Raw genomic sequence first — 16,692 nt, forward strand, 5'->3', positions numbered from 1 at the left:
TTGAGAGAGAGAGAATGAGAGAACGTAAGGAAAGAGAGTGTGGCCTAAACAGTTAGAAAAGCAAATACAAATAGTATCTTTTTAATGTATAAAATAGTTATCATTAACAGTGTGTATTCTAATTTAATTTCTCATATTTCATATTGTATACGTGGTTCCTAATTTATTATTATTAATTATTATTATTATTATTATTATTATATATTATATTATTATTATATCTTTTATTAATGTAATTAATTATTATGACTATTAATTATATTATTATTAGAAGTTATTCTTATAAGTTAAATGTGTATTAATAAAACTAATCACTAAGGACTCGTTCGAGGATGAAAAATGTGTGAAATTGCAGTATTTGATACGAATGTTGAGACTGGAGTGTGATTGTGTCATTGTGTCACATTCAATCTTAAAATGCATTTGTTAGATATAAAACTAGCGGATGACACGAAGAAACAATAGTGTCTTTAGTTTGAGCGCGCTTGAAATTAATTGTAAAAGATTTACTAGTAAAATATTTGTTGTATAACATATTAATATCATATGCATTTAGTACATTCAATGTATACACAATATACAGTTAGATAAAAACTATAAATGTCCTAAATATACACATATTACATTTTCTTCCAGATTCGATAAAATATTGATTGCTGCAGGTTTAATGTGAAAATATAGATTATATATCCCTTATAGAAATGTATCACTAGTAACGCCAATTAATCACTTATTTCGAGTATTTAAATTACTGTATATCAGTATTTTAAGTACTCGAAATAAGTGATTAATTGGCGTTACTAGTGATACATTTCTACAAGGGATCCATATTATATTATCTTCAAATTAATTAATTTATCCGTTAGAAACACAGTATATGCTGCGAAAAAATGGTCACGCAATTTCCTCTAAGGAGGGAAATATGCACATGTTATTGTTACATTAAAAAGACATTGTTGCTTGAAAAATAAACATGTCTTTTGTGCCTCCAATAAAAATTAAACATGTAGATTATTCGTAAAAAAAAAAAGACTTTGCAGAATACTAAATTATCTTAATAAATTGTCTTTAAATTAAATGTGTCTAATAAATTAAAGATCACGACGATATTTACAAAGAAAAATTTGTATTAAAAATCTATTGATATTTGAGTAAATAATTTTTTACCAATAAAACTATCTTAAAAACTATCACAAAAAATATAAATTTCTGAAATAAGTTAGAATTTGTTAAAAAAGAATTAATGTATAAAAAAATTAGAATCAGTATAAAATAATCATCAGAATTATCCGATGTAATATACATATATATTTTTATAATATAATGTATAATATTTTTAATATCACGAAATTTATATGTAATATGTTGTGTATATTTGGACAAATATAAATCACAAGTTTTTTGATGTTCTGTAAAAAATTGCCGATGACTGTATATATTTAATGATGATAATTTAATCATGATAGTTTTATTGCTTAAAAATTCATTCATATATAATATATATATATGAGTACTTGTGTGTACTTGCTTCTATTTATTTATTTTTTTACACTTTGGTACTTTGCTTTTTTTCGTGTCATCCAATTTGGTTGATTAAATTTTTTTTCTAATTTAATGTTTTTTTCTAACTCGACCAAATTAGTCAAACGAGAGAGAGAGAGAGAGAGAAGAAAGTAAGAAAGAAAGAAAGAAAGAGCGCGTGCCTTATTATAATTTATACCGTGTAAATTATCGTCATCAGCGATCATACGAAACATTATATATGATAAGCAACTTTAGAAGAGTATACTTTAATACAATCAATTATGATGTACCAATGATAATCTGGCATTTTAGCGCATAAGACACAGTACACTGAGTATTGTATTCCGCAAAGAAGACTATACATGAATACATGTAAAATAACGACACCAAAGTGTCATCCAAAAAAATGACACAAATATGCCATTTTCTTTGCGATAATTTTACTATTTCATATAATAATTTGGATAAATAATATTATTTAAATTATACCATGTTATTTTTTAATTATAAAGAAGTAACTACTATTATAAACATCACGGTTCCTTATGCAATAGTAAAACGAAACATGCGTTTGCCAAACGAATTTTATTAAAATTTTTTTATTCCTTAAATTCAAATGCGAAATTTCTTATTTCTAAAGCCATGCCTCGAGCTATGAAATCTCACAGCAATCCAATGAATATATCAAACGGTACACACATATATGTATACATATATGTGTGCTTTTCCTTAAAAATCATATATATTTTAACAATCGTGTAGCATGCAAAACCACTAACTAAGAAATAATAATATATGAGCATAATTTTTATTTTTCCCAAGTATTTTGTCATTTTCAATCTGCAATAATATGTAATATTGTTCGCACTATTATATAAGATCTATTAGATATAATTATTAAGCATATAAACAATAATATTCATCGTCAACAATTTTATATAGTTTTATTCTTTATTCTCTCTCTCTTTACGTCGATTTTAAATATATCGATTTTATAATCAAAATTTCCGAATTGATAAAATCAAAATATCTTGATATTTATTTCGTATACCGTTTTTCGCCCATTAAGCGCTTAAAAATAATAATCTTGTCCGCGTACAATGTTCGAGAACTCAAAAGCATTTTTTTTTAAGTGCATTTTACAACAGGATACAGTGTGATGGATATCCTCATCTAACATACCAAACTTCCATAGCATATGATAGCATGTGCTGCCCGATGTTATATTATACCAAAGACATCGATTAACTGGAAGAATTAATTGTTTTAAAGAGATGAGAACGCGCACGTATGCAAAAAAAGAAGAGAAAGAGAAAACAGAACAAAGGAAAAAAAGTATTAAATAGAATTTGAAGAAAATGAAAAGAAAGAAATATTACACCAATCAGTAATGTAACATCCAAATATATTGTTATTATTTGTAAAAAAAAATCATACATACATATATATGCATGTACTAAACTTGGCGCGTTCTGTGGTTGAAAGCTTACGATATATATATGTTGAATATTTTATCTATTATTATTAATTATCTATTATTATTATTATTATTATTACTATATTATAATTATACTTTTATTATTATCCACAGCATTATCATTATTATATTAAAAAATAAAAATCTGTAATTTTGTTTCAAAACCTCCGAGTAACATATATAAATATTGATATTCGTATTATTTATCTAACTATTTTCTTTTATTAACATTTATTCCAACATCCATGACAATATCAAGCTTGTCTTATATTCACACAAATAATATTTTAAAAAATAGATATTTTATCATTCCTACTTATATACGATTTAATATATTCTTTATTTCTGATATGGAATTCAGATTAAAAACTGGATTGAAGTCTCATGATTATCTATACACTTTATATCGAATCAATAATTCTGTTTTACTATATTTTTTTGCTGGATGTAATATATGTAATATATATTAATTAACTATATCAAACAATATAAAAATCTTGAAGATGAAATAGCTAGATCATAGAAAATTGCACACATACACACACACATGTATTTACCATAATGCAAGATAATCAACAAATTTTTTGTATTTTTATTTTTTATATTTTTTAATTTTTATTAATTTATCTTTACCGGTGTATAGTATGATATACAAAAAATAATTTATTTCGATAATCTAAGAAATAAAATATGATTTCTCATTTCCTAAATGCATGTATTAATCTGTTTGTGTTATAATTCAATGTATTCTAAAGAAAGGATGAGTCTTAATTTATAACTTATTTGAATTATCATTTGGCAGCTTGGCAACTTTGGACATGTTATTTTTGAATTTTTTTAAACTTTCCAACAATGAAAGGAAAGAGATAATCCTATATCTAGTATATTTTTACCAAAGGAATAAAACTAAATTGTTTAGGATAATATGTAATTTTATAATATTTACATATTTTTTACACATAAAGCTTATCTCTTATATCACTATAAATCACAATAAAACGTTTCAATATTTCATAAGAGAGTTTTACAAAACAAACTAAATAAAATGATTTTTATAACAATGAAGAAAATTAATCTACATTTTGAAAATAAATATTTTAATATATAAACTAAATAGAAAAATAAAAATTAAATTTTACATGAATTTACGTTGTACGAATTACATAAAATTAGTGCAAAATAAAATTAAGTGATCATTATTTGTTAAAACAAAATAAAAACGTGAACAAAAATTTTTAAACAAATGAAAATTTTTAAATAATAGTGTTATAATATAATTGCAATACATTCTTATAATATTGTTTCTCATTGTACTTTTCCTTAATAGTTGTAAAGCAAATTACAATAATCACTGAAAGATAGAAATGTCAGCCTATCATTTAATATATTTATTAATTGGCATAGCATATTTTACTTTGATTCCATACGCTGTAAGTAATTTTTCCAAAATGTTTTATTACGCGTATTTATAAACGCTTGTAATTGTGCAACGACAACCCATCTTAAAGATTCATTTGGCGTCCATCTTAATATAGATGACACAATAACATTGAATTTATGTCTAGAAAGACTGAGCAATGCAGATATTACGCCTTCTTGTTGATCGTGTGTACCTATTTGCAGAAATGGATAAAATTATATGTGCATGTTATGTATTACACATGTATTGTTATATAATGAAGACTAGCTTTTCATGCAAAATTAATATATCACCTTCGTCAGATTGGATAAGATCGCGGAGCTGTTCACTAAGTTCCTGCACAATATTGTCTTTATCTTCTAATGGAAATGAGCGCATAAGCCTTCCTATAAATAAGTAAATAAAATATTTATATATGTATGTATACATATACACAAACATGCATATACATACAACACAGAGAGTCCTATGTGTAATATGAGAAATAGATTTAGCACTACTTTAGGAATGGATTTAGAAACTTAAGCAATAAAAAAATTTATATAAATGTCATTTTAATACTGATCTTATTCTTTCATATCTTTCAAATATTTTTTCTGATTTAAAGTTGATTATTATATATTATCGGACACTCTGTATATAATGTAGATAATATCAATATGTGTAAAATATGATACTATTTATTTATTAAAAGTTTCATCATAGTTCAATAAACGAAAAATGAATATACCGAGTAGAGAAAATGCACTATATATACAAGGATGTTCATAGTTGATGATCATTGGCAATAGATCAGATTGAATGATATCTTTATATGTCCAAGATGATCCTTTTCTCTTTGCAACAAGAATAATGGCTGTATCTAAACCATTACACCGTTGAGCTACAACAAATGTGTATATTTATATACATATACATACACTTTATACATGTATATGTAGCAATTTATATAATTCATAAAAATATGATACAAAAAATATGCTTACTTTTGAGAAGAATCATGAGCTCTTTAACAAACGTATCATTTCTTGCTTCTGTGGTATAAGAATATTTATAAAATGATAATATTAAATTCTTTAATGCACGTAATTTCTTTAATAATTTTGCTGATGCGTTGTGTTTCTCGATTTGTTGCGTGAATATAAGAAAGGCTATACACTTTGGCAATATTTCTGCAAAAAATAATATATATTTATCAATATAAATTCACATTTTACAGCTATTTCTATAACTAATAAAACCATTGCCAATACAATATCCCAAATCTGTTGTTATATGGCATATAATATACAATACCTTTGTTAATCTCAGCATTGGGAAGTACTTCAGGCCAGGACGTTAATATCGTGTATAAAACATTTATCGACATAAGATTCATGCAATAGAGAGCATTGCAGCACATTATGCGTACTCTCGCCCTGTCTTTCTGTATACGTGACAGGATGAGATACATCCGTGTGAGTAAATTCGCATGTGTCTATACATATGAAAAAATTATTATTATTATTAATATTATAGGTTGGCCTAGTAATCATAATATAATTGAGAAAGAGATAATTTCTCGTGCAAAAATAAGTCAAAAGTATAAATTTTACAAAATTTTGTTTTTGAGAAAAATTACATTAAAAATTAAAAAGTTAATAATATCTTCGAGGTTTCTTTAAATCTAAATGATCTTTAATAATGTTATGTCATTGAATTCATTTTATAAGAAAACTCTAATATTTTATTCAGTAAAAAACCAATAATATAACTTAAATTGGAGAAATTAGATATAAAATATCAAAATTATTGTTTTATACATGCACACACATGCATAAGATATACATATATGTGTAAATAAAAAATGTTGAATATAGTTTTTGCCTTTTGTTGATTAAAAATAATCACTATGCCGAATTATTATGATTACTGAACCGCCTAGTGTAGTTTAATTTCTTAAATATATACACATACATACATACGTATAATAACACACACTTTATATTTTATATTAACTGAATATAAATATAAACCTTTGCTTTACTATTGAGTTTGAACAGCTTATGTTCAATAGCAACTTGTACATAATGAACAACCGTTGGTTTCGATACTTCTAAATCGATTAATAACGCCGTAAGTCTCTGCTCAAATATTGTCATCAATGGTGCTGGAGGAGTGAATGACTTATCCAGAGGTTCGTCATGTTTGACATTCTCCAACAAAAATTCAACTATGCATCTAAAATAATTGAAGAGAAGAAATGTTCTGTTTATTCATACATTTTGCATAAAGAAAAATTTCAAATCTATAATATATTTAAAATCACGTGTATGTAAACGCATAGTTCAAATATGTATTAATACTTTTAATATATTTAAAATTTTATTTGTGTGCGATAGTTATATATTCAACAAGTTATAGAAAATATACTAACTTGGCTATAATGCGCGGTCCACATTGCGTATTTTCTAATTTTTGTATTATATCGTAATGTACAGAAGAATCTTCCCAGGCATTATTTATAAGTCTTTTCAATTGCTTCTTCACAAACTTGTCTAAAATATAAATAATATATGTATAATACATATTAATAATTTTATTTAAGATAAATTAAAAAGGCAACCTAAAAAACTAGCTAGAAATTTGGTATTAAAGGATTGCCATCTTGAATATTATAAGTTGTTTTTTACATTTATTTTTTTTTCCAATAATTACTTTTTTTCTAAAGAGTTTATATTGTGCTAGATAATCCATATATATAAAATTTAAAAAATTTTAAATATTTAATATATTTTAAATGTTACTAAAAGAAATTTTAAATAACTTAGTTTTAAATATTTCAAAATAGATTTCTTTAAAATATATTTTGATTATCTTTCTTTCTCTACTTATTAAATACCTGTAATTTTATGATAGGATGTCTTCTTCTTTGACAGCTTATAATTGGTACATTGGTTGTTAATATAATTATTTAATAAAGACATTGGTGTTTGAAATTCTTCAATATCATCATGGGGGATATAGTTAATAAGTTCCATTTTTTTGTCTTGTTGATTCGTGCATGCATTTTCTTTCCGAATTTCGATAGCTTGTATCTCAGTTATTTCATCATTAACATGCATCTCTCCTTGCTTGCCTAATGTATTTTTTACTTTGTTGAGAGATTTGTGTACATCATTGTCATCTACATAATTTTCAACAATGATTTCACTATCTCTCTGTAAAAATTGTTCAGAAGCTTCATTAGATACATTTATATCCATACTCTTTGGTATTTCATGATCGTCACAACTTTCTCTAGTTGTATTACAAATGTATTGTAATTCAATACTTGGTTTTGTTCCTTTTTCAATAGCATTGGTCGCTTTTACTTGTAAATTTTCAGTAAACTTATATGTATCAGACTTCGAATCTTGACAGAGAACATTAGATTCCGACTGGATAATGACTTGTGTTTTCACTGGGATAGATTTTTCAAGCTTTATATCTGTAGCCACGTTATCGGAAATGTTATTATGCGATTCATCCAGCTCATCGCAATTATTTGACATCTCTTCTTCTATTATACCCTCCATTAATATACTCTCTTTGCTTCTATTTTCAATCAAGACATCATCACGTTTATCAAATTCCGATACTATAGATGCACATTCGGTATCTATAACAAACAAAGTAAAATTGTCATTATTTTTAAAGTAATTTTCACAATTTGTTGGAACTAAGTTTTTCTCGAATATTTTTCTAGTAGATCTTTTGTCATCAATACTGTTAGTCTTACCATGCTCCTCCTCAACATTCGTTTCGTTACATTTCTTACTTATTGCATAATCTTCTTTATTCTCAGTTAATGAATTATCTTTACAAATTTGTACATTTAATCGTTGATGACGCTTTTGTTGAAATGCTTCTAAAGATATATTTTTTATAATGCCATGTGTAAAATCTTCTTCATTGTTGTTCGATTGAAAAATCGACATTTTTGGAGCATGTGCAATCCGTAATTTTTTTGTTTGTTTATAATCGTCAGGGTATAATTCAATACTCTCTTCTTTATTTACATGTGAATTTGCTTGCACCTTCCTCTTCAAGTTCCGGATCTTTTTAAACAAACGATCACCAAATTTACTTTTATTTTGACTTTTTCTTTTTATTTTATTTTCTTCTGGAATTATATCAATAATTCTATCATCAGTATCAATGCTAATATCACTGTTACATGATAAAACTTTTATTTTTATCGGGTCATTTGTTTCGATAGTTTTCATATTTTCACTTAATGAATTATTGCTTATTTCCTCAATACTGTCATATAATTTGTCAGTACTTAAATGTGATGTCGTTAGATCATCTTCAACAGGCGCTGCTTCTGCCGAATTTAATGCATTCTCTTTGCAGAAAATAGACTCTCTGTCATCAGTGTCATTAAGGAACTTACTGGGCACATTTACATTCGACATTACATTACTCTTATTTATGCATAATTTATGCTTAGATTGTAAAGTATCACACACAGTCGTTTTTGTAATGACTTCAGATTTATTATAAAGCACATCTTGTAAATATCTTTCATCAATGTCCTCAATTTTCCACACAGATGCATTATCTTCATTAAATTTGTTTAATCGACGTCTTTTCAACTTTACCTTATTTCTCTCTGAATTGATATTTTGTTCATTTTTAGAGCATGCTTCTTTCTTTTCATAATATTCTGCAATGCCTTTGCATATTATGGCAAATAAATTCGAATTTAGTAAAGCATTATTGTTATAATTCATACTACAATGACAAGAATTGGTATCTGATTTTTCTTTCAATCTTTGTAATTTTTTAATTTTATTTTCTAACAACCGAATTTGTTCTTTTATCTCTTTGATAGAAGCAGAGTGCTTAACTAATAAGTTATTGGAATAAAAATGTTTTCTTGTACATTCTGTACATTGAAATGAAGTACATGTTCCAGAAATTGGGCTGAAATTATTAGATAGTACTTTGGTTGCAATATTCGCATTTCTTAATTCGTTATTTTCGCAATTTTGCATCATTGCAGATATTGATTGAGATTTGCAATTGTCAATTGTTGAATCATTATATTGATTACGTGGATTCAGACATGACATAGATAGTGATCTAGAGAGAATAAAGTCTTCATTTATATTTGTGGAATCTGGACACGTACCTAAAATGAAAAATGTATAAGGACAATATATGTAAAACATAGATATTATACAATATAAAATATACACATACATTATATATCTGTATAACATATATGTGTATAAATTAGTTCACTTATGATCTATCATTATATCGAATAATTATATTAAATATTATTCTTACTTACTGGGAACTAAACTTAATGATGAAAGAATTTTTTTTGATGGTGGATCAAAATTTTTCTCAATTAATTCTGGATATCTGCACATTGTTTTGCATATTTTTTCAGGGGTTATGGCTGAGGACAAATGAGATTCGCATTTTGCGCAAAATAACGGATACGGATCATCCTTCATATTATAAAATTCATCAGTCATGATGTTTTTTTCTTGTACCTCAGGTTGTTTAACACCTAATGATACGTTAATACCAATATCCGAACTAGATTTTACCTCTGTCAATATTAATTCACACATAAATAATAAACATACAACAATAAGAAATTATTTGTTTTTAGTTTTATACTTACCTATACTTAATTTAGAAGTATCAGAATTATTGGATATAATTTTTTTCTCCTTTCTTTTATACATCATTTTTGATTTTTGTAATTCATGTTCCAAATCTCTAATTTTGTCTTGTAAAGAAAGAAAAAAATTCTTATATTCTTATATTGTTGAAGATATAAATATAAATATGATTATTTTTTCATGTATTGATTAAATAATTATGTATATAAGAAATAAATAAATAAGAAATATTTAACTTGTTTTACCTGCGAAAACAGACTTTTGTAGATCATATTCCATAATTTTATGAGAACATTTTTCTTCCAAATCCTTTATTTTATATTTTAATTGTTGTATAGTTTGTTTATCTGCAGCTATATTTACTTCATATTCTTTCAACTTGCTTGATAACTTTTCATTCTCTATCTTTTCTTCTGCAATTTGCTGAGGATTGTAAGATATTAATATATAAAACATGTGTGATTCTTCAGACAAAATAAGAATGTATTAATTAAATAAAAAGATATAGATAAGCAATTAATCATTCAAGCTGGAAACTCGAGATTTACTTACTCATAAATAAAAAATATCTCATTCTGATCATGCTACTAAACAAATATTATTTTCTCTTGCACATACGCATATAATTTCATATCTTACATGTTACATTTAATAAAACTTGTAAACCATTTGATTCTTTCTCTTCATCTTAATTTTACTCTATATTTACATAATACTTTCAGATACCAGCTTGAAAGATAATACTTTTTTATATTCTCTATTAAAACTAAATAAAACTAAAACTTAATAAAAAATAAAAGAGAATATTAATGATAATTAAATCTAATTATTATTATTTACAAGTTCAAGTTTTTTTGTTTCATCTAGCATTAATTGGTAGTTAATTTTCATATGTTTGCCATCTTTTTTTGTAACCATCAAATCTGATTTCAAACTATCAATTTCTTTCACTTTGTCAGTATATTGCTTAATTAAATCACTGAAACAGATTAAAGATCATCAAATTTTATCGAACAATTGATTTTAGTACAGTGTATTGTAATAAAAAATGTAAAATAACATGACATGAAAAGAAACACTTACTGCGTCTTACACATTTTCTGCTTCAATAAAGAAGATGATTCCTTCACTTTTTTTGATTTATAATCGTCTTCCTAGAATTATAAAATTATTTACCGATTATATTTCAGCAATTAAGTTTAATAAACGTAAAAAAAATTCTTTAAAGATAAATTAAATCTTACAGCAATCATGATTGTTATCAATTTTCCCAATACACAGGAATAGGAAAAGTGACAGTTATTACTAACGTACCGGTAAACCAACCTATTTTTTATCCGCAAAAACTTATTTTCGAATTCCGAATAAGATTTCCGCACGACGTCCATTTAAATAATTTTCATACAGGAAGAATTTAAAAACATTTAAAAACAATTTAAAAAAATTAATGTTTTTGTCATTTTGAAAAGTAAAATTGTTTAACGTCAGAATCTAACCTTTATTCTCGCACATTCATGCGGTCGAAACTGAACTGTGCTGTACATAATACTTACAATTGTAGCTACGATGTTGTGTAAATTCTTGTTATTATTATCCATCTTGCGTTAAATAACAATATATAATATTTTTATCGGAAAATTGATTTTCACACATTGCTTCTAACAAATATCAATATTTCCCGCTATCGATACACGCTTGTTCATTCTGCCAAAGAATATAAACAAGTACACAGAAGCACAGATCTATCGGGTCAGCCGAGCATGGCGTACTTGCATAGTAGCAGATAGTACCGCAGCTACATGATGGCGTTAGCGACGAGGAATTGTTAAAGTCACTAGATCTTTATTCGGAGTCTGGCCGGATCTCCAATCATTATATCGGCGCAATGTAAATCCTCCATTAACATTGGAGCAATCAAGATGGTGGTTTAATTTGCGTCGTCATACGTCATCAACAATTTGAGATCTTATCTCGCGGAAAAATGCGAATCAACGGTTTGATAAGACGAAAAAATCATTGATATATTTAGAATGATAGATATTTGTACAATGTTAAAAATTTCGCTCATTTCGTAAATTTTATATTCTAACCTATATACTACCACCATATTGAGTATTTTTTCAAGTATTTTAAGAAAATTGCAGATTAAATTATGTAAAAGTACGACATATCGTTATGCCGATATAAAAGAATTTCATAGTAATAAATAAATGTAAGTAAATCGGAATCGATTCAATGAAATAAAATTATGTAATTTTTTCGTTAAATATGTATATTATATTATGTTACATAGAAAATATGGAATCAAACGAGGGAAATAGACTTCCAAACGGAGACATCCAGGTACACAGAGATGTCGATTGGGCTAGATATGGTTTGCGTGATCCAGAAATGCAAAGAAACGCGAAAAGAAATAACGGAGACAACAACGATGCATTTGATCCTGAAATGTATCAGGCTGGAGCAAATGAATTATTCGCACAAGAATATGTAAAAAAAAAAAAAAAATTTTAATTTAATTGTGTAATACTTAGAGTACTTAATATTATTATTACACTTTTTGCATTAAACCTCTTTTAGAGTTCAGATCCTTGGTGGAAATCGAATTTCTTCATCTCTCAACCTGTATTATTTGGTACTTGGGATGGGGTTTTTACATCTTGTCTTATTAATATATTTGGAGTAATTGTATTTTTGAGATCCGGTTGGATAGTTGGTCAAGCAGGTGTTTTGAACGCAGTATTAATCATCTTTTGTACAGGTAATATCATTGCTTAGGAATGATACATAATCGTGTACAATCAATATATATTTATTTACTATATTACTAATATATTATATATTGTACTAATTCCAGCGAGTATTGCATTTGTGACAGTATTGTCAGCTGTAGGAATATGCGAACGATGTAGAGTTGAAAGCGGTGGAGTTTACTTTTTATTATCGCATGTATTGGGTTCTAGATTTGGTGGTTCTATTGGATTACTTTATTGTTTTGGACAGGTGAGAATACAAATAAACTTTTTATTTCTCAACATTCCAAGAATCTGTGTGTGAATTTTATTTTAGGCGGTAGGTTGTGCTCTAAACGTTTTAGGTTTTGGGGAATCAATGGCTGGCCTTGTAAATTTGGAATCGACATGGGCACAACGAGGTTTTGCATGTGCAGCAGTTGTACTGTTATCTGTAATTAACGTTGCAGGTGTTAAATGGGTTGTAAAATTGCAATTTATTCTTCTTCTAATCCTACTCTTTGCTGGAGTTGATTTTATGGTTGGAAGTTTCACCCATACCAACATCGGTAAAATAATTTACTTGAATTAAGAAGATAATATATACAAAAGTAAAATAATTTATAGAATGTTTTTGTCTTTCTTTGTATTTATATATTATTAATACATTTATATATTATATAGATTTGAAGTTACAGTACCATTTTTACTTGTAGGTTCTGGTTTTGAAGGCTGGTTATCAGGGAATTTGAAAAACAACACTTTCCCCAATTACCAAGATGGATATAATTCGTTTACCGTGTTTGGTGTGTTCTTTCCAACAGTCACTGGTGTCTTGGCTGGAATTAACATGAGTGGAGATTTGAGACATCCATCTAGCGATATCCCCAATGGTACTTTGGCAGCATTAGGAACTGGGTAAGAAAACTTGCCCCTGATAAAAGTTATCTTTTGTGAAAATGTAATTTTTCATATTAAAATTCTTCTTGCAGAACAGTTTTGTATCTATGTTTTTCACTGACTCTTGCGGCAACTTGCACCAGAAATGCTTTACTCACAAACTTTACAATAGCATCTACAGTATCAGCAATTTCGGTGCTGCTACTCGCTGGTCTCTACGTATCGTCGTTCAGCAGCTGTTTGGGTGCTATGTATGGCACACCGCGCGTTCTTCAGTCTATCGCCAGTCAAAATGTCATACCAGGAATGAGATGTTTGCAGAGAGGGGTAATTATATATATTTTTTTGTTTTTTTTTTCTTTTTAATCAATTATTTCTAAACTCTTGGCATAGCATTTTTTCGAATTTTACAGTATATATAAATTTGAATGAATACACAAAAACATAATGCAATGAAAACCATTAAGTAAACTATTAAGATGCAGAAAAAAAATATAATTTTTTTATCATAAAATTTTACAAACAAAATTTATTAACAGCAATAATACATATTTTTAGAGAGGACCAAATAAAGTACCTATATATGCTATGCTGGTTGTTGCTGTGGTGACGTTGACTTTCATCATTACCGGGCAGATTAATACACTCGCACCAATCGTAACAATGCCTTTCTTATTGACGTACGCGTGCTTAGATTACGCGTATTTCGCTCTCGCACAAACATTTGATCTTCGACATACACGTGAACAAAGATTTCGTACACAATCTCCAACATTTGATCGCAACTACGGTTCCGCAAGTAGAAATAATTCGATAACAGATACGGATAATGATTTAGACAGCTTATTTCCCGAGAGAATAAGACATAATAATCTTGTGGTAAGAAATTATGTGTATTTTTTAATACTTAATTGTTATTTAACTTGTGATATATATATATATATATATATTTTTTTTTTTTTTTTTTTTTTTTTCATAATTATATATATATATATATATATATATATATATATATATATATAACTTTATCGAATTATTTTTATAGAGAAATAACAGCGTTTCTGATAATAACGTATATGTGGATTCGTCACCGAGCATTGAAGATAATGCTAGCGCTATCAGTACATCGGAACGAAAAGTTCATATACATAATAAACTGGAAAATTGGTACAGTCCTTTGTGCAATAGATGGTTTTCGTTATTGGGTGTAAGTACATGAACATATTGAAAAAATTGTCTGCAAAAAATATTATTTTTTCGTACTAAGGAACAATTTTAAAATATTTAATCGCCTGAAAAAAATGTTCAATTTCTATGTGTATATTTACATTGCAGTGTCTTGTAAAATTGCTTATAATGTTTCTCGTACATTGGGGATACGCTATCGTTAATATCGTCGTGGTATTTCTCGTCTGGAGTTATGTCGGTCATGCCAACCCTGCTGTTAAACCTGGAGTTTCGGCAGAATTTCAATTTTTTAAATGGTTTCGGACTGCATTACTTAGACTTGTCGGGTAAATCTGATTATCAAGCATTATTGAAGTATTCTTAAAGCTAAACCTATTATGTTTGGCTAAAACATTTCTAAAAAATTATGAAAAAAAGAGGATGCGAGTGTTTGTAAAAACTTTTTCATTGCTGTTAAAATTATTTAACTTTGTTGCTTTATTGTTACAGGAGAAAAGTTTATGATTACGAACAAATTGTAGTGACTCCAGTGCATCCAGGTGTTGAAACATGCTCGGCTCAACTAAATGAAGAAAATGAAGATTTTTCAGGGAGAAGAAGATATCATCAAACTGCTACTGTCACAGGTCAATATGTTAATGTCGATTAGATATGGAATTATCTACCCGAAATCATAAATTACATATTAGAATTTACATATTTTTTCAATATCTATTTAGAATACGGTCTCATTGTCGCGAAAGCAAATTACAAACATATATGTCTAATATTTAATATGATACTTCAAGACTTGATAAGGAGCAGCTTGCAACAATCTTTTATTTTATAAATAATAATTTTTAACTTATTTTATAAATATTAATTGCGCAAGCGGCTAATATAATAATTGAATTTATTTAATGTACATACCCAGCCAGAAATGAATAATCAAATCGATGTCGAATCAACGACATCGATTCGACGACGATTTACCCGATCGATGTCGATTCGATATCATTTTTGGCTGCGTATACACACATTTAAAATTTAAATTTATTTAATGTGCATATACACACATAAAAATGCAGTATAATTGCAGCTTTCAGGGTATTTTAACAATCAATGAAATAGATTAAATGCAAAATTGATTGTATGAAACGTACAAAGAATTGATGCTAGTTAATATTGATGCTAGTGTTAGATTTTTATAATGCATTTACTTGTCACGAATGCCGTGTACACAATTGGGATAATCTACTTTTTTTTATTCCCTACAATGTCATTCAGCTTGATTAAACGATTAAGAGAAAATATTAATTTGACTGATAAATTCAGAAAAGAATACTCTTATATTATGATATGAAAGTATTCTTATACTATTAGTATCGAGTTTTTTTACCATCGCGTAAATAATCAAGCAATAATGACAATACGGCAATTCGCGTGAAAATACTCTGTAAATACCTGATAATATATTTATACATTATTTAACACTTTTATAATATATTCTCGAACAAATGCACAAACGAACAAACTTGTGTAGCTGCAGGATATAAATGTATGTATGAAAGAGAGGGAGGGGGAGAGAGAGAGAGAAGTCTAAAATATGTATATTGACAATTTTTCCTATTTATTTTGTGAATTGTTTTTATTAAACCAAATACTACCAAAATAAATATTTAAAAAATTGAAATTATGATACTTATTGACTTATAGATTTTATGATACATAAGTGAAATTATAGATATAAAGAACGGATAAGAAATATAATTAAGAGAAAAAAATAATGTACATTAAAAAATAGCT

The 16,692-nt window shown here is 27.0% G+C and overlaps 2 protein-coding genes across 3 annotated transcripts; one reads left to right on the forward strand and one right to left on the reverse strand.

The window, feature by feature from the left end:
- Positions 1–4,124: 4,124 nt before the first annotated feature.
- On the reverse strand, positions 4,125–11,820 carry LOC114942397 (uncharacterized). Of its 2 annotated transcripts, XM_029317741.2 has the most exons (15): positions 11,332–11,399; positions 11,171–11,241; positions 10,928–11,066; positions 10,333–10,510; positions 10,087–10,194; positions 9,745–10,011; positions 8,182–9,579; positions 7,303–8,061; positions 6,838–6,958; positions 6,437–6,641; positions 5,718–5,898; positions 5,408–5,593; positions 5,152–5,304; positions 4,715–4,807; positions 4,125–4,614 (listed from the first exon to the last, which is right to left on the reverse strand). In XM_029317741.2, exons 1-15 carry the CDS (start codon positions 11,338–11,340, stop codon positions 4,412–4,414), a joined length of 4,071 nt encoding a protein of 1,356 aa, XP_029173574.2. In that variant the 5' UTR covers positions 11,341–11,399; the 3' UTR covers positions 4,125–4,411. The 2 variants fall into 2 exon arrangements, with proteins under 2 accessions (XP_029173574.2, XP_085336843.1); XM_085480717.1 differs by lacking the exon at positions 11,332–11,399 and adding an exon at positions 11,641–11,820 and having other exon boundaries at positions 7,303–9,579.
- A 147-nt stretch (positions 11,821–11,967) lies between these two features.
- LOC114942398 (solute carrier family 12 member 8) lies at positions 11,968–16,579 on the forward strand. Its single transcript, XM_029317742.2, has 11 exons — positions 11,968–12,299; positions 12,381–12,577; positions 12,668–12,848; positions 12,945–13,090; positions 13,157–13,388; positions 13,536–13,737; positions 13,812–14,046; positions 14,278–14,598; positions 14,765–14,926; positions 15,055–15,233; positions 15,397–16,579. Exons 2-11 carry the CDS (start codon positions 12,386–12,388, stop codon positions 15,554–15,556), a joined length of 2,010 nt encoding a protein of 669 aa, XP_029173575.1. The 5' UTR covers positions 11,968–12,299; positions 12,381–12,385; the 3' UTR covers positions 15,557–16,579.
- Positions 16,580–16,692: the final 113 nt, after the last annotated feature.

The sequence above is a fragment of the Nylanderia fulva genome, unplaced genomic scaffold (assembly GCF_048542155.1).
Source record: "Nylanderia fulva isolate GAGA-0341 unplaced genomic scaffold, ASM4854215v1 Scaffold16, whole genome shotgun sequence".
Classification (NCBI taxonomy): domain Eukaryota; kingdom Metazoa; phylum Arthropoda; class Insecta; order Hymenoptera; family Formicidae; genus Nylanderia; species Nylanderia fulva.

Coding starts and splice junctions, on each gene's coding strand:
- LOC114942398 (XM_029317742.2), top strand. CDS start 12,386: ATGGAATCAAACGAGGGAAATAGACTTCCAAACGGAGACATCCAGGTA. Junction 12,849..12,944: donor ATTAATCATCTTTTGTACAG/GTAATATCATTG, acceptor TACTAATTCCAG/CGAGTATTGCATTTGTGACA. Junction 13,091..13,156: donor TACTTTATTGTTTTGGACAG/GTGAGAATACAA, acceptor ATTTTATTTTAG/GCGGTAGGTTGTGCTCTAAA.
- LOC114942397 (XM_085480717.1), bottom strand. CDS start 11,685: ATGGATAATAATAACAAGAATTTACACAACATCGTAGCTACAATT. Junction 11,067..11,170: donor CAGAAAATGTGTAAGACGCA/GTAAGTGTTTCT, acceptor AATCTGTTTCAG/TGATTTAATTAAGCAATATA. Junction 6,642..6,837: donor GGACCGCGCATTATAGCCAA/GTTAGTATATTT, acceptor CAATTATTTTAG/ATGCATAGTTGAATTTTTGT.